The sequence below is a fragment of the Onychomys torridus genome, chromosome 2 (genome assembly GCF_903995425.1).
Source record: "Onychomys torridus chromosome 2, mOncTor1.1, whole genome shotgun sequence".
Classification (NCBI taxonomy): domain Eukaryota; kingdom Metazoa; phylum Chordata; class Mammalia; order Rodentia; family Cricetidae; genus Onychomys; species Onychomys torridus.
This window is the reverse complement of record NC_050444.1, coordinates 156,977,362-157,004,655: the sequence shown is the minus strand read 5'-3', so window position 1 is coordinate 157,004,655 and position 27,294 is coordinate 156,977,362. Positions and strand designations below refer to the sequence as shown.

General features: G+C 49.2%; 1 protein-coding gene across 1 annotated transcript; it reads right to left on the bottom strand.

Annotated features, from left to right (window-relative positions):
- Window positions 1–614: 614 nt before the first annotated feature.
- On the bottom strand, window positions 615–25,573 carry Lrrc38 (leucine rich repeat containing 38). Its single transcript, XM_036179113.1, has 3 exons — window positions 24,520–25,573; window positions 5,289–6,458; window positions 615–690 (listed from the first exon to the last, which is right to left on the bottom strand). The coding sequence occupies exons 1-2, from the start codon at window positions 25,415–25,417 to the stop codon at window positions 6,205–6,207; spliced, it is 1,152 nt and encodes a 383-aa protein (XP_036035006.1). The 5' UTR covers window positions 25,418–25,573; the 3' UTR covers window positions 615–690; window positions 5,289–6,204.
- Window positions 25,574–27,294: the final 1,721 nt, after the last annotated feature.

The window sequence follows — 27,294 nt, the reverse complement described above, 5'->3', positions numbered from 1 at the left end:
GGACAGATGACAAGGAGCTTTGTCCCTCTCCCCCCCCCCACTTTCCCACTGTCACACTTGTTCCCCTAGTAAGCAATCAGTCACTTTAGAAGACATGGGATTAGCTAAAGAATTAGCTCTTAAGGGGACCCGTCAAAATGACAGGCTGACCTCAGTCTCGGCACAGAGTCATTGAGAAAATAAATCCCTGGGAAACCAAATAACCTGAACCCGAAGTCTCATTGGGAGCAGGTGGTTGACAAGGACAGATGAAGGACATCCGTTCTTACTTCCGTGGGTTTTAAGCTCTTTGTGTGAAGAAAAATCTGTCCAAGTAATTAACAGAAGTAATTAGGGGTCAGATGGTCACAAATGAAAATCACTCAGCACAGTCACGATGCCAAGACTGTTTGTGCCAGGCAGACGGCAGGGCTGGCCTGATGTGTCCTAGCAGTGTGACCCAGGACCTTGTTGTCCCTGCTTTGAAGGGAAGGGCCCTGGTGAAGTCTGAAATCACATCCATAATCATCAGTTTGAGCTACAGTAGAGATGGGCAAATTCTCAGGACAGGGGCACTCACATAGCTCCTAACATGGCAGTCCTGAGCTCAGTCTTTTGTCTTCTGCAAGGCGAAGAGGGATTTTCCTTTCATATGCACGGCACTGGTCTTCTTGCTTGTATTCCTCACAGGGTATGGGTGGCTTTCAAATCCTTGAAAAAGAAAGGAAATTTGTTAGTCATCTGTCTGGGCCTGAGTAAATCACAAAGGCAGATCCCATTCACCCACCTGTCCATTCATCCCATCCACCTACCCACAATCTTCTGTCTACAATCTACTCTCCTATTCACTCACTCAGCTATCTAGTCATCATCCGTGTGCAGCCTACCAATTTCCCACCCACCCTTATATTCTCCCAGTATCCTCCCATCTACCTATCCGTGAACCTGGATGGACGTGTACTCACCCATGTATTCGCCCATCCTTTTGTCCTTCTGTCCACCTGGCCACATACCTGCTTATCTATTCACCCTGCCATGTGACAACCACCCATTTATCTAATCTCCCACCTACTCATCCATCCATATGGAACACCTCCCTATTCACCCACCCACCCATTTTCATGAAGCAATGTGCAATCCACCTATCTACCCATACTTCATCCGTCTACTCACTCACCCACCCATCTATTAGTCCTCAATCCATTGACTTTACAAATATTTATTAGGATCATGCCCAGTTCAAGGCAGGTCTGCCCTGCACATGTATAGTGAAAAGAATAATCATGGACTTTGTTCCTGCAGTTTATGAGACAGCCTAGAAGAGCTGTGCACAAGCAGGCACATCCCAGCTGACAACCATGAGTGCTACCTAGAGAACCAAATAGATTGCATAAGAGGGGATTAGAGTTCTTCAGAGAAACCAGACATACATATATACTTACATGCACATACATATGTATATGTATATATATATATATATATATATATATATATGTGTGTGTGTGTGTGTGTGTATATATATATGCACATGCATGTGCATATGTATGATGATATATCAAGGGGGTTTCCTAAGGGAAATGACTCACTCAGTTATGGATGCTAAGTTCCACCATTTATTATCTAAAAGCCGGAGTTCCAGAGAAGCCGATGTTTTCATCCATGTCCAAAGAGCTGAAACTCGGGAGCCAACAGTGTGAGTCTAAGGAGTCTGAAGGCTGGAGAACACCATGTTCAAGGGTAGAAGATGAGATCTACAGCTCCAAAAGGATGGGCGAGGTGTTCCATACGGGGAGGTGTTCCATATGGATGGATGAGTACGTAGGAGATTAGGTAAATGGGTGGTTGTCACATGGTCGGGTGAATAGATAAGCAGGTATGTGGCCAGGTGGACAGAAGGTCAAAAGGATGGACCCATCTTGTCGCTGTCCTTTTGTTTTCTTTGGACCCTCAGCGATGTGCTGGACTTGTCCACACTGCAGGTGAGTGATCATGCGCTGACTCTGCCCAGGTACCCATCTCAGGCACACCCAGATAGGATGCTTTATCAGATACTTGGGCATCCTTTTGCCTGGGCAAGTTGACACCCAAGTGAGCCATCCACAGAGGGTGGCAAGCCAGGGGTTTCCCTGGCTGAGAGGGGCAAGAGAGGCCTCTCTGATACGGTAACATTGAGGTGAGACCTGGATGCTGAGAGGGAACAATGATCTAGGGACAGAGGAGACAGAGCTGTCTCAGGTAGAAGCCTCCCACCCACTGCTGGGACAAGTTGGGGCTGTAAAGGAACCTGAGGAGGTGGAGCGTCGAAGGGTGTGAGTGACCAGAGAGATGGAAGGAGGTGGGGTGGGTCTGAGACCCCAGGTGTACAGGACTCGCCTCTGAACCAGACTGCTGCCATCCTCAAAACCAGTTATATGCTGCTCTAATTCTGCTCTTACTGCACGTGACCTCAAGGTCTCAGCAGAGGATGTAGGGTGGGGAGGGATGAGGGGCAGAACTCTAGCTACACAACCATGGGGAAGCCATCATCCCCACGGGATGCAGACTTGTCAGTGTGGCCGCTTTAAGGCCACCACGCTACCACCAGTAACCCCTCATCCATCACTCTGCAAAGCAGCCTACTGGACTCTGGTTCACCTGGGTGAGCTTTGTACCTCCTACTTCAGTTTGTCATTGGTGGATGTTGTTTACTTATCTCTCAGGGAAGGGAACCTTCCCTCAGAGAAGCATCACAGCTTAAGGACCAGCAGGATGTGCCCTAGACACCGAAGAGGAGACCATTACAATGTTGTTCTTAAATGTGACAAAGCCCTTTCCTGTTCACTCTCCCCAGTTAAGGGCTCACTGTTATCTGTGATGTACAAACAGGATTTTAAGCAACTCCTAACGATGATCAACTTCAGTTGGCCTATATGGTCTACTCAGCAGAAGTCTACCTGCTTCAAGGGTCAGAGCCCACTAAGGTGCTGAGGTTGCCTTGGAAACCAGATAGATGCTGCTTACTTATGTGTCTACCCAGCCCCTGTGAGAAGTCAGCCCCTCTGCATAAGCCCATAAAGCTGGAAGGCGGATGGGAGATTGAGAGTTTCACCAAGGGTTTCACTGAGGGTGGAGAAGTAGCGCGAGAGACTAGAAGAAATGGAAGGGGAAAGGGAGGTTAGTAAGAGAAGGGAAAGTGGGATTCAGCTTGAAGCCACCCAATCAGAAGCGTTCTGGGAGGAGGTGGTGAGTTTCATGTGTCCAGTTGACTGGGCTACACGGTGCTCAGATATTTGCTTAGTTCTAACTGTGCCTATTGCAGCCATTTCTGGACAAAATGAACACTTGAATAGAGTGAATGAACAACACGATGTGAGTATCATGTAATCAGTTCAGGGCCCGAGTAAATCACAAAGGCAGCCGCAGAGAAAGTCACTCTCTCTGAGTGCTGAACTGGGCCTTCTACTGCCCCAGCCTTGAACTGCAGCATCAGTTCTCCTGACTCCAGCTCGCCAACTGCAGAACTACGTGGTACTTCTCGTCACCCACTATGTGAACCAGTTCATCTCTTGACCCAGCTCCTCTTGTACACCTTGATTCCCAGGAGATCCCGATGCATGCAACATCCAGCCACTCTAGAATGCAGCCTATGAGTTCTGTCCTGGGACTTCATTTACTTCCTTCTTACTTTATTTCCTTGTTTGAGTTTGCTGCTGCTTCCCAGGGATAGTTTTGTTTCCTTGTATAAAAAAACGCTACCTTTCTAATGCAATGTGCACATGTGGTCAGAAATTGCTCAGTAATGATTATGGAAGCAAAATTTTTTTCTTTCTTTCTCTGTATGTGGTGTGCTAATGTGTACCATGTGCATGTAGGAGCCCCTGGAGGCCAGAAGGAAGAGGAAGTTGGATCCCCTAGAACTGGAATTACAGGTGGTTGTTCTGTGGGTGCTGGGAACCAAAGCAAGGTCCTCTGCAAGAGAAACAAATGATCTGAACTGCTGGGCCATCTCTCCAACCTCCAACTTTTTGTCTTTTTGAGCAGGCCCTCATGAAGCCCAGACTGTCTGTAAACTCCTGACCCTTCTGCCTCTACCTCCCCAGTGCTGGGATTATAGGAGTGAGCACCACACCTGGCTTTATGGTACATTATAAACAATGAACTAATGGTTCCTTAAAATATCCTGGCAGTTGCTCGTGAGCTTCTGGTCCAGGCCTCGGCCCCCAGCCCCACTCAATGTTGCCAGCATAAGTCATCTTGCATTAGCCCACTGGGGCTCATGACATGTTTGCTTCATACTTCCTCACCCCAGAAAACACTGTCTGTCACAGCCTATATTCCAAAGTAATGTCATGCACACCCCGAGGCCACTGATGCCACCCACGGAGGTTGCTCAGAGGCTAAGTCCCCATGTTAGGTCTTTGGTCATTTGCTTTATTTGTGAGACAGGATCTCATTTGCACTATGTAGCCCAGCCTAGCCTGAAACTTCAGGCAATCCTCCTGCCTCCACCTTCTGAATGCTGGCTAGGATTACACGCATGTGTCAGCATGCCAACTGCTGTTGTTTTTTGTTTGTGTGTTTGTTTGTTTTTAAGACAGGGTTTCACTCTGTACTGTGTGTGCCCACTGGCTGGCCTGGAACCCTCTAGGGGCTCATAGAACCCTATCTGCTTCCTTAGACTCGGAGTTTTGCCTGTTTCTGCCTCCTGAGTGCTGGAATCAAAGGTGTGTAGCATCACATCTATTTTGTTGTTGTTTTCTCTTGTTTAATGATGAACACTTTGTTGTTGTTTTCTCTTGTTTAATGATGAACACTTTGTTGTTGTTTTCTCTTGTTTGATGATGAACACTTTGTTGGTCCAATGCAACCTGCTTATTGACCTCTTGGTTTCTGGGAGAGTTTCCCAAAACTTCTTCAGCTGACAAATCTAAGACCATACCAACACAGAAGATGACTCAGCTGTTCTGGAGGGGGACACCCTGATGGTACTACCGAGGAAAGGATGACAGAGGGAAGTGGCCATCACAACTTGACACAATGATTGTCTGTCCTCTGCCAGTCATTACCTCTTAGGATAAGGATTGGAGTCCAGGTGACGCTAACATACCTTTTCCCAGTCTATTTACCAACAGACTACCAGCACCTTTGACAAAGCCCAAGCTTTTGTTTTTGGTAACACTTCATCTAAATACAGTGTCATAGTCTCCTTGAGCTGCTATCACCAAAACAAAACAAAACAAAACAAAACAAAACAAAAAAAAACAAAAACAAAAACAAAAAAAAAAAACACAGACATGATGGTTTATAAATAACAAACATTTATTTCTCACAGTTCTGGAGGCTAGAAGTTGGAGGCTGGTGTACCAACACAGTTGAGTTCCTGTGAGAGACCACTTCCCGGTTCACAGATGGCTACTCTCTCACTGGTTCCTCACCTGGAGAAGTAGAAAGAGCAGGGAGGTCTCCAGAGTTCTTATTCTAAGGGCACTAATTGCACTCAGAAAGAGTCCATTCTCATGACCGAGTCATATCCAAGGGCCCTCTTCAAAACACCCTGAAGGAGTGGATCCCTAAAACATCCCCAGGAACTTCTTGTGAACCTCTGACTAGGGTCTCTCAGTCCTGAGCCCAGCTCAGTGTTGCTGGTCCAGAGTTATTTACATCAACTCACATTCATCATATTGGGTATTGGGCATCAACACAGCAATGTAGGGGAGACACAGACATTGTCTATTGCATGTACATTTGCTTGTTCTTAGTCTGACATCCCAAAGCTGCTGGGACCTTTTAGAGAGGAAAAGAATTCCTGCTTCCATGGAGAATGAGCAGAACTTGCATCTCCACTGAGAACTCTGCTGTCTTTTAGGAGGAAGATGATTCATGGTCCATAGTGCAGCTTGTAATAAGGACGGCACAAAGACCTCTGAGGTCAGAAGCTGAGAGCTCTCACTTCAGCTTGGGAAGGCTGTAAAGCTGTAAGCCATGAAGCCTGACTTGATTATCTTCACACACATGAATGCCCCAGCCTGGTGGGGGCTCTGCTCAGGAATGAATCTCTCCTTCCTTCCCGCATCTCTACTCTGCTGATTCTATGCTCTGGGATCGGCTGCCAGCAGGTGCATCTAGGCAAGCGCCATCCCTTTCACTGCCTGGAGCGATGAGATGCTTCTGTCTCCAGCATCTCTGTCTCCCTTGGAGAGGTACCACTAGCTGAGTGTAGGAAAGCAAAGAGCAGGAGGAGGTGGCTCAGTCATCCTCATCATCGTCCTCATCATCTGTGTCCTTGTTAGGGGTGCACCTCTGGAAACACTGTACCACAGTGGCCAGGAAGAAGCTGGAGATGATGGCGGCAATGGACACAGCCACACCGGAGAAGATGATGATGAATAAGTCTGTGAGGGACAGGCTGAACTTGCACTCACTAAAACTGGCTTCTGACAGCTCCCGCAGGGCCACCCTCCGGTCCTCCATGGGCAGTGAGCACTGGATGGCATCAAGGCCTGAGGAGAGACAGGTAGAATGAGAGAGGGTTAGGCTGCAGTCCATGACCACAGTACCTCACAGAAGGAATTCTCACAATGCTTCCTAACATAACTTTACAGGTTCACATCTAGGCTTACGAGCCCAGGCATTCATCTCTGGAGACTTCCTCTTAACTGTGGATAGATTCGTAAGGTGTACTTTTTCCAGGGAGAAAAGGGAAGACATTATTGTGGCAGGAAGCTGAGCAACCATCAATCCTTGCTTCCTTTTGGTGTCTTCAAATTCTCAGAAAAGCCTCTGTCACTCTCTGTTTCAGTGTTTCCAAGCTGCAAGGAGTTTACCCTCAACCCTTTCCCAACATCATCTGAGGGTCAATGCTCCTTCTTCCAACTTTGTTAATTAGCCCTCTTGTGTCCAGCAAAGAGTAATCTCACTCATTGCCCAGTGTCCCCAAACCACCCTTGGGGTTCTTACCGGTGTGCCTCTTCTTCTCCAGCTCAGAAACAGAAAATGGAGAAAGACTATTTGAACTTCTTCCCTCCCTCAGTCCTGGCCCATCCCTTACACATCCACAGCTACCCCATGGGAACAGTTGCCTAGCAACCATATCACTCTCTCCTCTCCCTAAATCAATGTAACTGCTTTAGAGACCCAAGAATTCAGAGTGGGTTTTTGTTTGTTTGTTTTGTTTTAGGCAGGGTTTCACTATGTAGCCCTGGATGGCCTAGAACTCACTATGTAGATCAGACTGTCTTCAAACTCACAGAGATCCACCTGCCTCTGCTTCCTGAGTTCTGGGATTAAAAGTATGTTTATAATTACTGACACATTAATATATAAATTAATGGAATTGACTTGCTATTCCTATATCTACATATACTGTACATTGATTCAGTCCACCCTGCTGCCTCTATTCACAGTGTGTGTGTGTGTGTGTGTGTGTGTGTGTGTGTGTGTGTGTGTGTGTATTTACATGTGGCACCCTTGGAGGCCAGAGGCATTGGACCATCTAGCACTGTTTGACATAGGTTCTGGGAATAGAACTCAGGTCCTCTGAAAGAGTAAGCAGTATGGGCTTTTCACTGCTGAGGCATCTCTCCAGCTCCTATTTGGTTAATTTTTGAGACAGAGGTTCATCATATACTTGTGGTTGATCTGGAACTCACTATGTAAGCCCTGGCCTCAGCCTCCCAAGTGCTGGAATTACAGGAATGAGCCACCATGTCCGTCTTCACAGTGGACTTTCTACTCTTTTCCTTCTTTTCCTCCTCCCCTCCCTCTCTGCTCTCTGTCCTTGTCTTCCCTTTCACTCCCGCCCCCTCTCTCTTTCTCTCTGTGCTGAGGATCGAAGAAGCCAGGCCCTTGCTCATCCCGGGCAAGCACAATACCTTTGAGATACATCCCAAGCCCTGACTGTTTCTTAAGAAGCTAGAACTGGAAGGTTGGGATGTAGCTCAGTAGGCAGAGCACTTGTTTAATGTCTCAGAGCACTGATTTCTAGCCCAGTGGGGCATGGTGCGTACCTATAATATTAAAACTTGCAAGCAGAAAGATTGGGCCAGCATGAGCTACATGGAATCTTGTCTGAAAACAAAAACAAAATAAAACATGCAACTGAAGAGAGAGCTCAGTGGTTAAGAGTACTTGCTGCTCTTCCAGGGGACCTAAGTTAGCTTCCTAGCATGAGTGTCAGATGGCTCCCAACCGCCTGTAATTCCAGCTCCAGGGTATCTGATGCCCACTTCTGACCTCCTCTCTCTCTCTCTCTCTCTCTCTCTCTCTCTCTCTCTCTCTCTCTCTCTCTCACACACACACACACACACACACACACACACACACACACACACTTGAAGATTAAAAATTAAGCATTCTTTAAAAAATAAATAAATAAAACTTCTCCCTACTTATTCCGAGTATTTGAAAAGCATATGAGCCAATTAGAAAAGCTTCAAGTGCTAAAATCAGTCAGCCTGCCTCCTCCTGATAGCTACCCACTAGCCAAAGATAACCTGAAAACAAGAAAAAAGAGTCCTACCTGGGGCACGAACATGGGCTCTAACAGCCACGGGCAACCTGCAACCCTCAGGCTTGTAGCAGGTCACAGTTCAGCTAGTCAGTAGCCCAGCCATGCACACGCATCGCACGCACCCCTGAGTCCATTCTCCTTCCCAGGCTATGGCTCCTTGAGTCAATTCTGATTTCCACACTGCTCTTTGTGCCTGGAGATTAGCCTTGGCATTTTTACAAAGCGACGTTTTTAGAAAATGTCATTTCACATTTCTCTGTGGCTGGAAGAAAAAGGCTTATTTGGGAAAACAACACATGACCCACCAGGAGTGGAGGCTGGGTCTGCTATCAGCTGTGATAAGACACCCTGACTTAATGGCTTTCCCAAGCTTACAGAGACAGAAGCCAGACAAACAAGAGGATCTGGACAAAGACAGTCGGCTGGATGGACAGGGCCAGGCAGGAGAGGGTGGATATCTGCCCCTGGAGCCATCTGCAAGAGCACTTGTGACTGGTGCCGGGCTCCACTGTTGGGGTCTGTGACTTTGGGGTTCCCTCCCCTTTAACAGTATTCTACCATAGACTGTGGGTTTCTCACCCTGGGGCTGTTTTGCTTTGGGTTTTATTGCTGTTGTTTGACAGTTCTATATATGTATATAATGCACGTAGTAGTTTTCACACACACACCCTTCCCGCTCTCATATCCCCATCCAGAACCTTCTCAGCAAGTGCCCCACCTAGTTCCATGTCTTCCTTTGTGTGTGTGGTTCTTTGAGTTAATTAGGGCTGTGGTTGATTGACTGATTGATTTAAAATCACGGTGTGTGAGTGTGTGTGTGTGTGTGTGTGTGTGTGTGTGTGTGTGTGTGTGTGTGTGTGTGTGTGTGTGTGTGTGTGTGTGTGTGTGAGAGAGAGAGAGAGAGAGAGAGAGAGAGAGAGAGAGAGAGAGAGAGAGAAGTACCAGATCGCTTGGAACTGGAGTTACAGGCAGTTCTGATGTAGGTGCTGGGAATTGAACTCTGGTCTCCTAGAAGAGCAATACACTCTCTTAACCACTAAACTGTCTGTCTTTCGTGAACCTTAGGTTTTGTTTTTGAGACAGAGTCTCAGGCAGCCCAGACTAGGCTTGAACACATGTATAGCCAAGAATGACCTTGAGCTTCTAATTCACTCACTTCCACCTCTGGAAACGAGAGGATTACAGGCATGTCCCACCATGCACAGTTTATTTAGTACAGAGGATTGAGCTCAGGGGTTCCTGTATGCTAGGTAAGCACTCTACCATCTGAGCTGCATCCTAACCCCCAACCCCAGGACTGTTGGCCTGTGGGATAGGACTCTTGTCCTTGGCTTGAGCCATGTGCTTTAGGACATTTACCATCCCATCGTCTTTACGGAAGATGCCAGCAGCACCCTAGCCAGTGGGGCAATTCAAGGTGTGTTTATATTCTCAGTACTTGGGAAGTGGAGCCATGGGGACCAGAAGCTCAAGACCAAGCTCAGCTGTATACTGAGTACTATGAAATCCTGTCTCAAGCAAGTAAACAAACAGAAAACTATCTCATGTAAGTGTCTTAGCAACCATTAGAACATAGTAAGTACATACAATGTCTTTTCTTTCTTTTTTTCAGATTTATTATTTATTTTTATTTTATGTGTTTTGCCTGCATTAATGTACCATGTACATGTCATGCCTATGGAGGCCATAAGAGGGCATCAAATCTCCTGGAACTGCATTGATTGGTGGTTGTGAGCTAACACACGGGTGCTGGGAATGAGACCCAGGTCCTCTGCAAGGGCAGCCAGTGCTCTTAGCCTCTAAACCATCTCTCCAGCTTCACCTAGTATGGTTTCTAAAACACTAGCCAAAAGCAGTTTGGGGAGGAAAGGGTTTCAAGTTACAGTCCATCATCAGAGAAGCCAGGACAGGAACTCAAGGCAGGCACATAAAGGCAGCAACTGAAGCAGAGGCCATGGAGGGATGCTGCTTACTGGCTTGCTTCCCATGGCTTGCTCAGTCTGCTTTCTCATACAGCCTAGAACCACCAGTGCAGGGGTGGTACTGCCCAGAGTAGGCTGGGCCCTCCCCCATCAATCATCAACCAAGAAAACGCTCTAAAGGCATGCCCACATCTGATGGAGGCACTTTCTAAATTGAGGTTTCTTTTTCTCAGATGACCCTATCTTGTGTCAAGTTGACATGCACTTAACCAGGACATCTCCCCATTAGATGTGCTGCTCTCCCCTGAAGAGCCCACACTGGGTTGTATCTTACTCTCCATGACTCTTTGATTACATGCTCTCAGGTGTGTCGTGTCTGTCCTTCTGGGTCCCCTTCTCTTCTAACCCCCACACTTGAACCTGTATTAAATTATCTTTAATAACATATCCAATCAGCTTCATAAACTGGCCAGTACTGAGATTCTTTTCTGTGTTGAGTGAGAAATCCTGGTTTTGCCCAACGAGGGATCCCTAAAGCCTGGGAGAACTTCTGCTAGTATCTGAGGGTGACAATGGGGGGACTGTGTCTCCTGCGCCCCAGCTGACAGTTGCACAGGTCGTGGACCTGCGTTATTTCCTTACAGCTGCCTCAGTAACTACCCACGAACAGGTTCACCCAAACTTATTGTAGTTGGTGATGGTGGCTCACACCTGTAATCCCAGGGTGCTTAGGAAGCTGAGTGGGAGGACCAAAAGTTAGAGGCTAACCTGAGCTACACAGAGACATCATGTCTCAGAGCTTAAGAAGCCAAAAAGGCTGCGGGTATAGCTCAGAGCAGAACTCTTGCCTGGCATGTGCAAGGTCTGCGTTCAGTCCTCAGGACCACTCACATAACAAACCAAAAAAGGTTTATTCCAGAGCAGAGTAGAGCATTGAGCATCATGACACATGCCTGTAATCACAACACTCTGGAGGCTGAGGTGAGGCAGGAAAGTTCAAGACTGAGGCTAGCCTGAGCTAAAAAAATGTAAGAACTTGTCTACACACACACACACACACACACACACAGAGAGAGAGAGAGAGAGAGAGAGAGAGAGAGAGAGAGAGAGAGACAGAGAGAGAGACAGAGAAACAGAGAGACAGAGACAGAGAGAGAGAGAGAGAGAGAGAGAGACAGAGAGAGACAGAGAAAGAGAGAGACAGAGAGAGACAGAGAAAGAGAGAGACAGAGACAGAGACAGACAGACACAGAGAGATGTTCTCACAGCTATGGCGGTCAGCATCAGTGCTGCCTCTGAAGACCAGGGGAGAGGCTGCCTGCCTGTCCTTGGCTCACAGCTGCCTCCCTCCTTTGTTCTCTAACTTGTCTTCCCAGGATCTCCTGCTCTATGTTGCTGTCATTCAGAGATCTCTCAGCCTCTCTCCTACAAGGACAATTGTCATTGGAGTGAGGCTGTCCCCTTTCCCTCTTCAGCCAAGGATGGTCTCATCTCCAGATTCTGAAGGCTAGTTACAGCTGCTAAGTCTCTTTCTAAACAAAGTCACCATGACAGATGAGTCTGGCTCTCCTGGCCATAACCTTTGAAGCTCACAATTCAGCCCCTTACCAGCAGCTTCAATGTACCAGTCCCTCACTTCCCTTGTCTCCACCCTCAAACTCCCCCATGATTTTCTGAGGACAATCACCTCTTACTGCTGAGTGTACTTTGGCACAATTTCCTTGAAATTGTGTGGGGCTGAGGAGATAAGATATCAAGCATGAGGACCTGAGTTCAAACCACAGAGTCTATTTTTTTTTTTAAGCTGAGGATCAAACCCAGGTCTTGTGCTTGCTAGGCAAGCGCTCTACCAGCAAGCTAAATCCCCAACCCCAGAGTCCACTTTTAAAAAGCCAGGTGTAGCAGCATGTGTCTGGAACCACACACAGGCCTACTTGGTGAGTTCCAGGTTGGTGAAAGACTCTGGACTCAGAAAACAAGATGGATGGTAGGGGTTGGTTTCTGTCAACTTGACACAGACTTGAGTCACCTGAGAGAAGGGAACTGCAGGTGAGGAACTGCCTCCGTCAGATTGGCCTGAGGCATATCTGTGGAACATATTCTGCATTGGTGATTATGTGGGAGGGCTCAGCCCACTGTGGGCGGTGCTGCCTCTGGGCATGTAGTCCGGGGCTGTATAAGAAAGCAGGCTGAGGAAGCCTTTCGGAGCAAGGCTGTACGTGGTGTCCTCTGAGATCTCTGCTGCAGGTCCTGCCTTGGCTTCCTCTGAGACTGTAACCTGTAAGCCGAATAAACCCTTTCCCCAAGGTGGGGTTAGTCAGGGTTTCATCTCAGCCAAAGAAACAGGTGTCATCTAAGAAATGACAGCCAAGGGCATCCTTTAGTCTACAGCCCCACACACCTGCACAACAAACACATGTATACAACACACACACACACACACACACACACACACACACACACACACACACGCACACACACACACACACCCCTACACGCCCACCCCACACCTACACGCCCCCCCCCACACGCATGCACGCATGCACACGCACTCAGCTTCTCCCAGCCAGCAGGCAGCACACAATCACAGTGGAGTTGGTGTCTCTCTGTGCCAGGACAACTCTTGAGTTCAACAACTCAAAGGAAAGTGGGGCCTCTTGGTCCAGCCCTCCCTGCCGCCCCTCCCTGCGGGGTCCTGCTCTCCCAACCCCAGAGCTGTCTTCTCCTCACTGTGTTTGCTCGAGGTTTTGAGGGTTTTTTTGAGACAGGGTCTCACTATGTAGCCAAAGTTGCCTTCCAACATGCAATCCTCCTACCTCTACCTCCATGGCATTTGTCAACCACACCCAGGTCACAGTGCCAGAGATGGAAGTCCCAGGGCTTCCAGCGTGCCATGCAAGCACTCCACCAGCGAGCTGCATCCCTGTCCTTTCCTGAGCCAGTGTCTTCAGCGCTGAGGACCAGCTGGCATCTTTCCATTAATAACCTTCCCTGTTTACTCAGTCAGGGCTGGTTCCTCTTGCTTGTGTTCACTGGCCCTGGGATGGCTTATGGGAAATGGAATTCAAGGATGAGTTAGTCCCTGTCCGGACAACTACTGTCCCACAACCACACATTATCTACAGTTGCCCAGAAATTCTGCTAGCCTGGAGGCACATGCATCCAGGAGCGCCATAGGAAAGATGCCCGTGCAGATCACTGCCCCTCCTGGGGTGACTTCCCACTGGGCAGCTTATGTGACCCCTCACTCCTGCCTTGTCATGGCTCTCCCTTCTTCTACTCATTCGTCTCACCAGCCAGCTCAATCTTGTTCTGGCCTAGCTTCTCTTGGGGTGGCTGTCTCGCTCCTGTGAGTGGCTGGGGTCCTCCTCCCAACCGCACCCCAGGCTCCATCCCCTTGAATGACGACTTCTCTCCACAGCTGACACCTGAGTGGCGCGGGTGACAAACTGCCATCCTAGAAATAGACAGTGACACAGCAGATGGTGGATTGAGATTAATCTCTCAAGCCTGGCCAGGCCCCTCGCCAAGGAACAAGCCGGGCCCAGATCTCTCAAGGGGCCTTTCTTCAGCTCTGGCCTCCGGAGAACTCAAGGCGATTGGCCACAGGCTTTCCTAAGCACTTCTGTTGGTAAAGATAGGATTCTGCTTTCCTAACTCTGCTTATTAGGCAAAGCCTGCAAACACACTGAGACACCAGCAATAGACGAACAGAAGTTAGACGCAAGCACTCATAAATACAGGTTACACAATGGTTTAGACCTTTCTCGGTCCTCTTCCAGGTGTAAACATTCTCAAATCTGTCTGGTAGAAATATCTCCAGCGCCGGGCTGTGGTGGCACATGCCTTTAATCCTAGCACTCAGGAGGCAGAGATAGGCAGATCTCTGTGTGTTCGAGGCCAGCCTGGTCTACAAAGTGAGTTCCAGGAAAGCGCAAAGCTACACAGAGAAACCTTGTCTCAAAAAACAAACAAACAAACAAACAAAAAACAAAACAGAAATATCTCCAGCACCATGATTGGTGACCGTTTTGGGAACATCTTTCCATTCACCAAATATAACATACCATGCTTAGACGTTTGTCTCACTGTCTCCCAGGCTGGTATCAAACTCCTGGCATCAAGAGATCCTCCCACTTCAGCCCCCCCAATCTTGGGACTATAGAATACTATAGAATAAAATATACTTTGGAAGCTACAGAGCTGGTTGAATGGTTAAATAATCTTGCTCTGCAAGCATGACGAGCCAAGTTCGAATCTCCAGAGTCTATTTTTTTTTTCAGAAGGTAGGTGAGGCTGTTCATGAGTTTGTAATCCCAGCACCAATTTTTTTCTTTTTCTTTTTCTTTTTTTTAAGGCAGGCATGGCCACATGCACACCTGTAAAACCAGTGCTGTAGGAGACAGAGACAGGCGAATGGCTAGGGCTTGCTAGCTGCCAGCCTAGCCCTAGGTTCTGTGAGAGACCCTGTCTAAAGGAAATAGGTAGAGCATGTCATCAGATGTACTCTGGCCTCTGGATACTTTTTAGCAAGGGTGCATGCACTGTGAGCATATCACTCACACACACACACACACACACACACACACACACACACACCTTACACTAAAAGACACACAAAAATACACATTGAATGGCTGCAGGGAATTTTTATGGTAGAGGAGTCATGATCTTCTTACTCTTTTCCCAGATGTTTCCAGGATTGTTTTTTCTCCTATTAAAATTTTATTTTCTGTATCTCGGGCAGAGGGTGTGTGAAACAATACACCTGTGGAGGTCAAAGGACAACAAGCGGGGATCAGTTCTCTCCTTCCACCATGGAGGTCCCACAGATCAAACTCAGGTCATCAGGCACAGCAGCAATTGTCCTTACCAGCTGAGCCATCTCTTCAGCTCTGGCTAGTCACCTATTCATCATCATCAACCTGACAGGTTGTAGAAAAGAATGTCACCCATAGATTTTGCATTGCTCTGGTCACCAGTCGAGTGGCATACTGTATTGTGCAACCAGGATCCGAGACCTATGACCTAGCTCTTGTCAGTCTCTGGGAAGTGTCAGAGGCCTTTGTGACAAGGTAGACTTTGGGGAAGGGCTTTGGTAGAACCAGTCCATCCCACTCACCCCTCACCTGCAGCTACAGCTCTCTCTTGGGAGGAGGTAGGCTGTCCTCCCACACCTTGGAGGAAGGGAGGAAGCTTGCTCTCCCACAAAGCTGTCTTACAAATTCACCTCTTCAGCTTGTCTCTCACTGGGCCAAAGGGGGCATACTCTGTGCCAGTAAAACCCCTTCTCTGTCTGCCTCACAGAACTTTTAAATAAATAAAAACAACAACAACAACAACGAAGAAGAAGAAGAAAACACTTGGGAAATTGCAGTTTGGGACCTTTCACCTCCACAGCCAGGCTTTCAGCAGCTCTGTCTCCTCATGCAGCACGCAGTGAGAGGATAGATGTGAGAAGGCACCTTCTATGCCTGAACGTCCCTCTTTCCCCAGCTCCCCTTATATGATAGATGAAGGATCTCAGGAAATCAGACAACCTGTGATGGCTAATCTTGAGGGCAGGCACTACAACTGAAGAATTGCCTCTATCAGATCGGTCACGTGTGGGCATCTGTGTAGGGACACTCTCTTGATTGTTAATTGATGTGAGAGCACCCAGTCTACTGTGCTCAGTACTGTCCCTAGGCTGGTGGGCCTGGAAACAAGCCAGTAAGCAGTGGTCCTCCGTGGTTCCTGTATCAGGTCCTGTCCTACTTGGGTTACTACTCTAGATTCCTTCAACAATGGACTGGGGCCTGTAAGATAGTCCCAACTCTTCCTTCCCTCTACCATTGGCCTGTAAGATGAAATCAACCCTTTCTCCCCAAGTTGGTTTCATGGTGTTATCACAATAGAAAATTAAATAGGACAGTCACCTAGACTCTGGACTGGACCCCAAGTCCTGGACTCCTGACACCCTGTTTAGTGTCTTTCCAGGCACCTCTTCTCTGTCACCCTGAACGTCTGGAAAAGGTGTGTGTGCTGTGGCCTTAGCCGGAGCTATTGCATGCCACAGAGGAATACTGCATAAGGAGGCATGCAAGGAGCCCTGTGAGGCTTGCTCCTGCTCTGGGGTGCCAAGGAACATGGGCTCTAATTTCCTATAGTGCTAACTTTTGTTTTCTATTGACAATTTCATTAAATATCCACTATCACACAGGGGAAAGTTCCCAATTATCCTCCCTGTCTTGGCCAGCGGACACTCCGTCTGATTAAATAATAAGCTGATTTCATGGAGAGAAGGATGTATGCGCACCATCGGGTCAAGGGCTCATTCTGGAGCATCCTGGCACCATACAGCCAGAGTTCCTATACTTCTCAAACAGGAATTGTCCCCATTACATGCCCACTCTTCAGCCCCTGGTCACCCCCATTCCTCTTCTTCCCCACCCACAATGGGCTAGGCGCTCCCACATTGAGTCACTAAGAAGAAATGCCTTATAGCCTACACCCTGATCTTATGAGGCATTTTCTCAATCAATGTTCCCTCCTTTCAGATGACTGTAGCTTGTGTGTCAAGTTGATATAAAACTAGCCAGCACAGGACTTATGGTTTTGTGTCTAACATTTCCTTTTCTGTGTGGTTGGTTGTTTTGGTTTTTTAGACAGGGTCTCACTATGTAGCTCTGGCTGTCCTGGCACTCATTATGTAGACCAGGATGGCCTTGATCTCAGAAATACACTCATCTCTGCCTCCTGGGTGCTGGGATTAAAGGTGTGCACCATAATGCCATCTAAAAAAAATTTTTTAAAGATTTATTTATTAATTATTTGTACAGTGTTCTGCCTGCATTCATCCCTGCAGGCCAGAAGAGGGCACCAGACCTCATGATAGGTGGTTGTGAGCCACCATGTGGTTGCTGGGAGTTGAACTCAGGACCTTTGGAAGAGCAGCCAGTGCTCTTAACCTCTGAGCCATCTCTCCAGCCCCTAAAAAATTTTTTTTAACATAGAACTTTAATAGTAAAAGGATTCTGGTTGTTTAGTTTTTATTTTATGTGTATGAGTTTTTGCCTACATGTATTGCAAGTGCATCAGGAGTGTGCAATGAACTTGGGGGCCACAAGAAGGCACTGGATCCACTGGAATTGCATATAGTTGTGAGCTGGGAACCAGACTCAGGTCTTCTGCAAGAGCAGCCAGTGCTCTTAGCTGCTGAGCCATCTCTCTAGCCTCTGGGGAGTTTTGCTTGTTTGTTTTGTTTTATTTTTGTGGTTTGCTTTATGGGTTGCTTTTAATTTTTATTATCATCATGTAATATGTATCTGCTCCCCGCCCCCTGCCTGATAACTGAAGCTTGTTACTTTTATAATCAGGAAACGAAAACTGCTTTTATTTTATTTTTAGAAAAAAAGAGTCACCTTGGAGCTATCTAAGAGAAAGTACTGTGTGACTTCCAGCTTTAGCTTTTTTTTTTTTTTCCCATCTAGATGACAGTAATCTCCATTCATTTGCCCAAGGCAAGCCCGTTTGACATCAGAAAATTGAGGCAGTTTCTGGGACTCAGGATGGACTCCCTCCCCCACTGGCCCTGAGTAGAACTGGGTAGCAAATTGGGTTAAGTGATATGGTACAGGGACTGAATAAGCACCCTGTCTGCCATGGCAGCCTCTCATAGAAGGACTCGCCCACAGAGGTACCCACTGGGGCTCCCAGCCCCCGAGATCCAGGACACTTCAGGAAGATCTGCTGAGTCTTCTCTAAGAGACTTTCCTGGTGGAGACCAGGGTTAGGCAGAGCCAAGGCACTTCTGCTTAGTTCTGCCGTATCTTCCCTCCTGCCAGCCCACACCTTACGTCTCCAAGTGTCAAGGTCAATAGACTCAAGCCTCTCCTCTCTGGTACTGAGGGCTGTGACCTTTGAGGACACATGACCGCGGCTAGAAAGGGAAGGCACAAGAAGAGGCCTGGCCAAATCAGCCTCCGTGATGAGACCCCTTGGCACCTTTCCCAAGGTCTGTTCTCTCCGGCCTGGTGAAGACTGTGCCACCTGCTCCCTGCACCTCCAAAGCCAGGCATACAGTCCTACATCTGCCAGCTTCTATCTCTCAATCCCCGTGACTGTCTTCCACCATGGCTCCAGGACCAAGGCTAGGGACCGCATAGGAACAGGCTTTCTGTGATGGCATCCAGGCTGCTGGGCATATGTGCACACAGTGCATGCACACCCTAATGAAAATATTTGCACAGCCAGGCATAGCGGTATCTAAAGAGGCAAATGGATCTCTGTGAGTTCAAGGCATACCTGGTCTACATAGCAAGTTCCAAGCTAGCCAAGTCACATGGTGAGACCTTGTCACAAAACCAAATAAATATAAATAAATAAAAAGAAAAGAAATAAAGGAAACGAAAAATATATGAATACACACCTTTTTTTTTAACCCACAGATTTCTATTTGAAAATAGCTTTCCAGGTCTGATACCTATATTCTTGATTGCAGAAGAAAATTCTTAGGCCTAGAGACAGTAGGCAATTTAGGTAACATCACTGTGCTGAATAGTTTTATGTCAACTTGACACAAGCTGGAGTCATCTGAGAGGAGGGAGCCATGATTGAGAAAAAGCCTCCATAAGATCCAGCTGTAGTGCATTTTCTTAATTAGTGATGTGGGAGGGCCCAGCCCATTGTGGGTGGAGCCATCCCTGGGCTGGTGGTCCTGGGTTCTATAAGAAAGCAGGCTGAGCAAGCCATGGGGAACAAGCCAGTAAGGGGCACTCTCCACAGGCTCTGCATTGGCTTCTGCCCCCAGGTTCCTGCCTTGACTTTTGAGGATGAACAGCGATGTGGAAGTGTAAGCGAAATCTTTCCTCCCCAAGTTGCTTTTGGTCATGATGTTTCATCACAGCTGTAATAACCTAACTAAGACCATCACTCAGCTGCAAAGTACAGAGCCAGGGAGCCTAGGATTCCCCAGAAGGAGTTGTCAGGTTTCTGTGCTCAGGAAAGCCCTAGATGGGGCTCATGCAGCACAGATCGTGGGCTTCTTCCCTGGTGCTCGTTCAAGACCTAGGGACCTAGAGATCCACAGGAAGCTCCTGGGTGCTCTCAGATTATGCTGTCCACCTCCAGGCCTATGTGAAGGAAGCTCTGGCAAAGGGAAGTTGTAACGAGCATGGCATCTTTGATAAAGTGTCATCACCAGATGCTTCCTGGTCTCCTGACCCCCGTCCCTCTCATCTCTTTCTACCCAAAGTCTCTCTGGCTTCTGGGTCTGGGGTACTTTCTACTTAAAGAGATATCAGCTCTGTGCCCTGGCCACCCACTGTCCCTCACTGCCTGGGAGCCCAGAATCTCATGGTGAACCACCAGAGCAGGTACAGAACCTAGGACTGGAAGGAAGAAGCAGCCTGATGTCACCCAGGAACTGAGGACTGAGAGGGAAGGACAGTGTCCCTTCCCATGGCTTTCAGAAGGACAGGGCACAGGGTGGGACACCCCAGAGTTCCAGGTTGTCTCAGCCACTAACTGTTCAGGCCTATGCCAGCCACTCCACATGGTACTGCTTTTGTTTCTTGGTGGGAAAATTGTTGGGGAAGGCGTCCACCAGGCACAGACGCTAAGTGAAAAGAGACATAGAAATGGCAAAGAGGTTTATCACTATGGACAGCATGGCAGGGATGCCAGAGAGCTGAGATGGTAATGAATGTTGGTGATCCTAGAACCCGGGGCACGGGGGGGGGGGTGGGGGGCTGAGGCAGGAGGATCACGAGTTCCAGGCCAGCCTAGGCTACACAGCAAGACCCTATTGCAAAAACAGACAAATCAAACATGGGAGATGGCAAGATGGCTCTATGGGTAAAGGCACTTGTCACCAAGCTTGATAACCTAATTCTACCCTTGTGACCCACATAGTGGAAGGAGAGAACAGACTCTGAAAAGCTGCCCATTGACCTCCACACTACACTTATACATACATGCCACCACATACATGCCATATCCATATATATACTACATCAAATTAAATGAAAACACAATACAGGATGCCCAATTAGGCCTGGGTTTCATATAAAAGACAAACAACATTTCATATAAATACTAAATATGCCCTATGACATTAAATAGGTATGGCATATTTGTTCCTCGTGTCTTTAGGAATAACACACTTATATAAGAAGCAATGTATCATTTATCTGAAATTCAAAACTAATTGGGCACCCTAGAATGTCTGCTCGGCTTGTTGTCCACTGATTTGTTTTGCTTTCTGTTACCTGGCCACTGGAGGTGCTGCCATCCCCTGCCCTCTCCCTCCAGCAGGGCAGTTTCTTCTCTGGCCGCAGGCCCCATGAAAGAGCCTGGCTTGTCCCTCCCTCCTCACCCCCATCTCCTGAGAACTTGCTTTGGGGCTGAATACTCCCCATCCCTGTGTGGCCACAAGGGGAGGCTCACCTGGCAGACAGCACGTTTTTGCTACTGGCTGAGGCAGTCAAGGTCAGAAGGAGAAAGCTCTGCTCTGGCCTGACGGAGGAGGGCGCACAGGTACAGAGAGCAACCCCAGAGGCAGCTGCACAGGCCTGGGGGTCCCCTCCCCGAGGAGTGGCAGAGCTTGTTCTTAGAAAGCCTCGAGCCTGTGCAGCCTGATTTTCATTGGCAGAAAGTAGGTGGTCAGTATGGCTAGGGAGCTGGGGGCCAGGAGGAAGCTTCTTCAGTCAAAGCCACACTTTGTATAAGTGTGGCTTCTCTGTACACATGCCTTCTCCACAGTGGGGCAGTCTGGACAACACCACCACTTAAAAAGTCATGCAATTCCTATTGCTACTGTTCTAAGCCTCCCAGGAACCTCACCTCAGTGGTACTGTATCATCATTTACAGATAAGTGTGTTACAGAAAAGCCATGCAGGATGTCACTCAGTGGTAGAGCATTTGACACTGCAAATACACACACACACACACACACACACACACACACACACACACACACACACACATTCAGTGCCCCAGCTGGGCCTTAGAGATTTGGCCTTGGCCTTCATGAAAGACATAGACTGGGAAGGAGTGGGGGAGGGGGACAAAGGGAGACTACATAATGGATACTAAGGAGGAATAAACCCTAGCGTTCTACAGGCAGGTTATCTTATTTAATTATTTATTATTTAGTGTGTGTGTGTGTGTGTGTGTGTGTGTGTGTGTGTGTGTGTGTGTGTGGTATATGCGTATAACCGGGTACAGATGCACATGTGAAGTGTGCATATGGATGGAGGCCAGAGGTCATGTGTCTTCCTCAGTTGCTCTTCACCTTATTTTTAAATGTCCTTTTAAGAATGTGTTTTTATTTTTAATTATGTCAATATAGGTCTGCTGTAGGGATGCTGTGTGGATGCCCTGGAGGTGGGAATACATCCTGGGTGCTGGGATGAACTCTGATCCTCTGTAAGAGCAGTAAAATCTCTTAACCATTGAGCCATCTCTCTAGGCCCCTCCACCATCATTTTTAAAGAGAGTGCCTCTCACTGAGCCTGGAGGTCCCTGATACAGCTAGATTGGCTGGTCAATGAGCTCCTGGGATCCATTTGTCTCCACCCACCCTACCTTAGCACTGGGATTACACACACACACACTATCACGGGCGCCTTTCCTGGAACTCGCTTTGTAGACCAGGCTGGCCTCGAACTCACAGCGATCCGCCTGGCTCTGCCTCCCAAGTGCTGGGATTACAGGTGTGCGCCATCACTGCCCGGCCTCATGCCTGACTTTTACATGTGTGCCTCATGCTTGTATGGCAGCCCTTTATAAACGGAGCCATCTCTAGTCCCCATATCAACATACTTATATTGTATTAAGGCCAAAAGGAGCTTGCAAGAGGCTGGACCAAAACAAAACTAACAAACAAACAAAAAAGACCAATGGTTAATGGGATAAAAATGGAAAATTCCTCTTATTTGATAGCTATACATTACATACATGTATTAAATTGCCACATTATGTGCTCCAATAATATGCACAATTACCATGTGCCAATTAAAGTTTGAGGAACTGCCAAGCATGATACAGGAGAGAATTACAGGAAATTAACCCCTCTTGAGCATCCACGGCACACTGGGCATCATTGTGCCCTTCATCAAGCAGATGGCTTTTAACCCTCCCAGCAGGCAGGAGGACAATGTCCATATTTGGAATTCAAAAGCAGGGAAACTGAGGCTTGAGGAGGTCAAGGGTTCATCCCAAATCATAAACCTGAGTCCAGATCAGGACTTGGGTCTTACACTCAGTTCTCAGCTTGAGCCAGTCCCTTCACCCTCCCAGCTTCTGGGTCACTTTGGGGACACGGTTCTGGCCACACTCTGTAGGCAGCTGCAAAGAGTCTGGAGCTGCCCTTGGCTCTGTGCCCCAGAAGGTGACGTCCAGCTGTCCCTCCTCTCCTGGCAGGATGAGACTAGTCTCCCTCTCTGCCCTCCCTATCCCCAGGACCCTTACACCGTCTTCTGTTCAGTGCCAGTCCATTCTCGCCCAGCCCCATGTGTCCACCTGCTTCCATTTTCTCCCATGGATGATGGATGTTGGAAGAGTAACAGCTCCCTTGCTCTGGGGTTACACCCTCATTACTGTGTTCTGATTTTGACAACACATGAAGAAGGGAAGCCTCAAAAACCTTAAGTGACCTACTCAGAGTCCCCAGGACCTTAAAGCAAAACTCAAACCCAGGACTTCAGAGTCTGTAGAGGTATCAGAGGTCAACCCAAGCAGTCAAGAGACAATGAAGGCAAGGCACAGAAGCATTCAAAGTCCACTCAAGGTCCCAGCTACCCAAGGCAACACTGGAAACAGAACCCAACCTCCTGCCCCCAACTGGAAGACAATGGGAGCCCCACAGGAGACATACAATTGGGTAATTGACAAGCAGTCCACTAAGATGGGAGCAACCAGAGACAAGGTGACCCTCTCCCCAGTGAGGGCTTTGACAGGACATTCCTGTAATTCTGAATATCCTGGTAGATCTAGGGAGACAGGCAGGAGAAGGGCATCATTCAAACCTGGGGGAGTCTGCATCTCACAGGCCAGATCTTTTAGAAACTGTTCACATATAGAGCTATTAGGGAGAGAAAATGTCCACTTGTCACAGGAGCGACAGCAGGGCTCAGGGTGTGTGCCTATGACCCTGTGAGGTGAACAAGTAGAGACAAGAATTCCAAGAAACACCAAGGAACAGTGTTCCTGAGTTTTCAATGGGAAGAATAAAGGTAAGTTCACAGCTATGCCACCCTTTATAATGTGTGCTATACAGGACTGCAGCCAACTTCACCAAAGCTTTAGAGGCTCTCAGGAGGTGGGCTCTGGCCTGAGAGGTCAATTTGGGCCAATGCTCACAGGCTCATGAGTATAAAGGTGAACTCCACCCAAAGTAAGGATTTTACCTGCCTTCAGTCCTGGCATACACCCCAATGAATGCTAGGGTCCCTGACTTCCCAGCTCTGTCTTTCTTTCATGCTGTGTTCCCAGAGCTCTTGTGTTCCCATTAGCCATTTGGGTGTGTGGGGGCCATGAGGAGGGCAGCAGGAAAGCAGGGGAGGTGCCCACCTGAAAGGTTTCTATCCCACATTTCTACATCTAGGCGGCCTTTGTCTTCAGCAGGGATTCTCTTCAGCAGCGGTGGGCTGAAGAGTCAAGGGGATCTGAGAACAGGGGGGCCAGTTTAGACTCTGTGGCAGCTAGACTGCATTCAGGACTGGCCTGCTTCTCCCCATCTCTGGGTCCTGGGAATGGTATGGTGTCCCACACAGCACCGGGTTTTCCCACTAGGGGGGACCAGTACATTGCCTCACACCCACCTGTCCTAGGACCCCAAAAGCTCCCAAAGTGGATGTGGACCACAGTGATGGAGAAAAGGCAGGTCCTAAATCTGAGTAGGAGGTGAAGAAGAAAGGGAGAAACTTGGGAGAGTTCCGGATGTGATCTTTGACATTTTCTTTGCCAACATATCCGGGAGACTTTCAGGCAGCTGATCTTGTGGAGTTATACTTACAGGGATTCTCATTCAGGGGACTTTGCTTCTGAGTCCCCAACGGGAGGCCCCAACATCCAGACCGGGCTGGACTCTCCCAACTCCTTCCCTACACCACCCAACCCTGGCTTTCAGGCCCCCTCTGGCTCACCTTTGGGCAGTTTGGATGCGTTCTCTTGAATCCATGAGAAGAGGTGGGCGAAGTCACAGTCGCATAGCCAGGGGTTCCCATCCAGGCGCACAGTGCGCAGCGCGGGCAGCGCATCCAAAGCTGCCACGTTGAGGCTGCGCAGGTTGTTGTCGTTGAGTTCCAGCACCTGCAGCGACTCCAGGCTCTCGAAGGCGGCTTCGTGCACACCGGCCAGGTGGTTGTTGGCCAGACTCAGCTTGACCAGCCTCCCCGCCGAGCGGAAGGCGCCGGCGCCCAGCTGGGTGAGGTTGTTGTAGCTCAGGTCCAGGAAGGCCAGCTTGGCGGAGCCGCTGAACGTGCCCTCCTCCAGCGAGCGCAGCGAGTTGTTCCTGAAATCCAGATAGACCAGGTCCCCGTGGAAGATGAAGAAGTCCTCGGGGATCTGCTGGATTCGGTTGCCGGCCACTAGCAGCTTGCGCACGTCCAGGGGGAAGGGATCGGGCACGCTGGGCAGCCCGCGATCACTGCAGTCCACGGTGTGGGGATCGGTGCAGGCACAGCCCGCGGGGCACGCGCGTCCCGGCCCGAGCAGCATCAAGAGGCTACCGAGCCCCAGCGCCGCAGCGGCCCCGGTGGGGCGGCGGGAGACGGCGCAGAGACTCATGGCCCCGGGGACTCCGGCGGACACGGCTCTTGGGGCAAAACAGGCGCAGCGGGGCCCTGGCTGCGGGGCGCTGGGAGTCCCAGGGCAGCGGGGAGGGGCGGGGAGACTGCTCCCGAGCGCGCGGGGGCGATGAGAGTGACGGGGACAGAGCGACCTGGGGTGTCCGGGCAGCGGGAAGGGAGGAGGCAGAGGAGAGGCGCTGGGCGCCGAATTCACCCGCACAGGAAACCGACCCTCTGGAACATTCCAAGGCATAGGAGGGGATCGCAGAGGGAGCCCAGCGAGACCCCACTCGGGCGGGGAAGTGGGACCTGTCGCACGGACCTGGCCAGCGGTGCGCAAGACTAAGTTCGGTGACCGATCCCTGGAGCGATTTTCATAGGGCGTGTCTGGGGCATGCGCCCGCAGCGCCACCCTGGTATCTGCCAAAGGGGCCCCAGATCACTCTATCTCCAAGTCCTGGACAATGCCCACAGGCTGTCAAGTCCCGGTCAGGAGCTGCGAAACTGAGTACCGGCTAGGCTCCAGGATGACTGGGCTTCCCTCAGACACCCTCCTTCTTCCCACCTGCTTTTGGCCCACCTTCTCCTGGAGGAGGGTGTGAGCCTGGCGGGTAGCTGCCAGAGTCCTGCTGTGACTGGAACGATGGTCAGCGTTTTCCATGCTGGTCCTGAGCTTGGGGACGGAACTGATTATCCTCCCAGCATGGAACTACTGTGGCTCTGAGCAAGGCCCAAGCAAGAGGCACAGGGACAGTTCGGAAGGCAATTGGCTGACCTGGGACCAGAGCCTCTTAAATCCCCTGAACTCCTGGGGAACTATCTGTGAAATGGGAGGGTAGCTGATTATTTCATCACTCACTGTGAGGACTGAGGAAGGCCAGAAGCTGAGTTCGGGAGTTACCAACTCCTTCCATTCCCCTTCATTTTGATGCCCGAGGAAAGTGATCTGATCTGAGAGATGCCAAGGTTTAGAGCTCCACAGAGCTGGTCTTAGACAGCGGCAGAATTCCTTCTCTGTCATTCCTCAAGCCAACCTCCTGTTCTTCTCAGCCCGACTTTGACTCTTTTCCTTGGGAAAGCCCCACAGAGCCACACGGAGATTGCCCTGCAGGTGGCTATTTTAATCCCAGTACCCTGGAACTGAAAAGCTGAGCCCCTGGCCCAGAATAACTCAGGGAACAGCTGTCAACTACAGCCCCCCCCCCCAGGGCCCCTGCCCCAGCCCCTGGCTCTGCTGGGGATTGGTGGAGCCAGCCATTCCGAAGTCCCAGAGCTAAGTCTGGATATTTTTCCCAGTTTGGAAGGGAGTTGGATGACCTCTTTTTCCAGTTTGGAAGCCAGTTGGTACCTCTGAGCTAGGGATCAGGCAACTGAGCCTTTGGGATGGAGCCAGGGGGGCCCAAGAGGATAACAACACTTGTATGAGTTCCAAGAGGGGCTGGGTATTGGGCCCCCTCAGTAGCTTCTGCCCTGCACAGTCCCCTGTCTTGTATCCCCACTCTCTCTGGAGGCCCCAGAATATCCTTACAATCTCCAGTTTCAGGGGCTCTGCCCCTTAAAGAGGCAGTATGGGGTGGAGAAGATCTGGGTAGATGAAGGAAACAGCCACACTGGTGGTGTGCTGTTGAAGATGCAAGCAGGTAGCCGGAATAAGCATATACTATTACCCTGTAGTCTGCAAAAGCACCCTGAAGAGAGAAACTGCCCCTTTCAGCCTTGGGTTCTGTTCTGACTGTTCACACCAGGGCTGAGCAATACCACAGTCCCTGCTGGAGCTCTGGGCATTTTTTGTCTCGGGACACCTGATTGACTGAGCTGCTGTTTTGTCCTCCCTTGTATGTGTAGGGCTAAGTATGTACAGGTGTCTTCCTGTCAAGGGCCCTGACTAGCTGCAGCTCTACCCTGTGAGTCAGATCCCCATCCCTTCCCCTGGGGTCAGATCCTGGGCCTACTACTGACCATAGAATTATAAGGCAGGTTTCTTTGTCTTTCTGAAGCCTTCCTAGACACTGTCTGTTAAAATTTAGCCTGGTGAGAGGTGGGCTTTTATCTAGAAAAAGGACACCAAGAGTAAACATGGCATTCACTTATGGGGGACTTGGATCAGCAAAAACAGTCGCTTTCTACCTG

What these genes read in the sequence shown, in the direction of transcription:
- Lrrc38 (XM_036179113.1), bottom strand. Translation starts at nt 25,417, where the DNA reads ATGCCTTGGAATGTTCCAGAGGGTCGGTTTCCTGTGCGGGTGAATTCG. An exon ending in CGCATCCAAACTGCCCAAAG is followed by an intron (nt 6,459 to 24,519) that starts GTGAGCCAGAGG and finishes GTCTCTCCTCAG; the next exon opens with GCCTTGATGCCATCCAGTGC.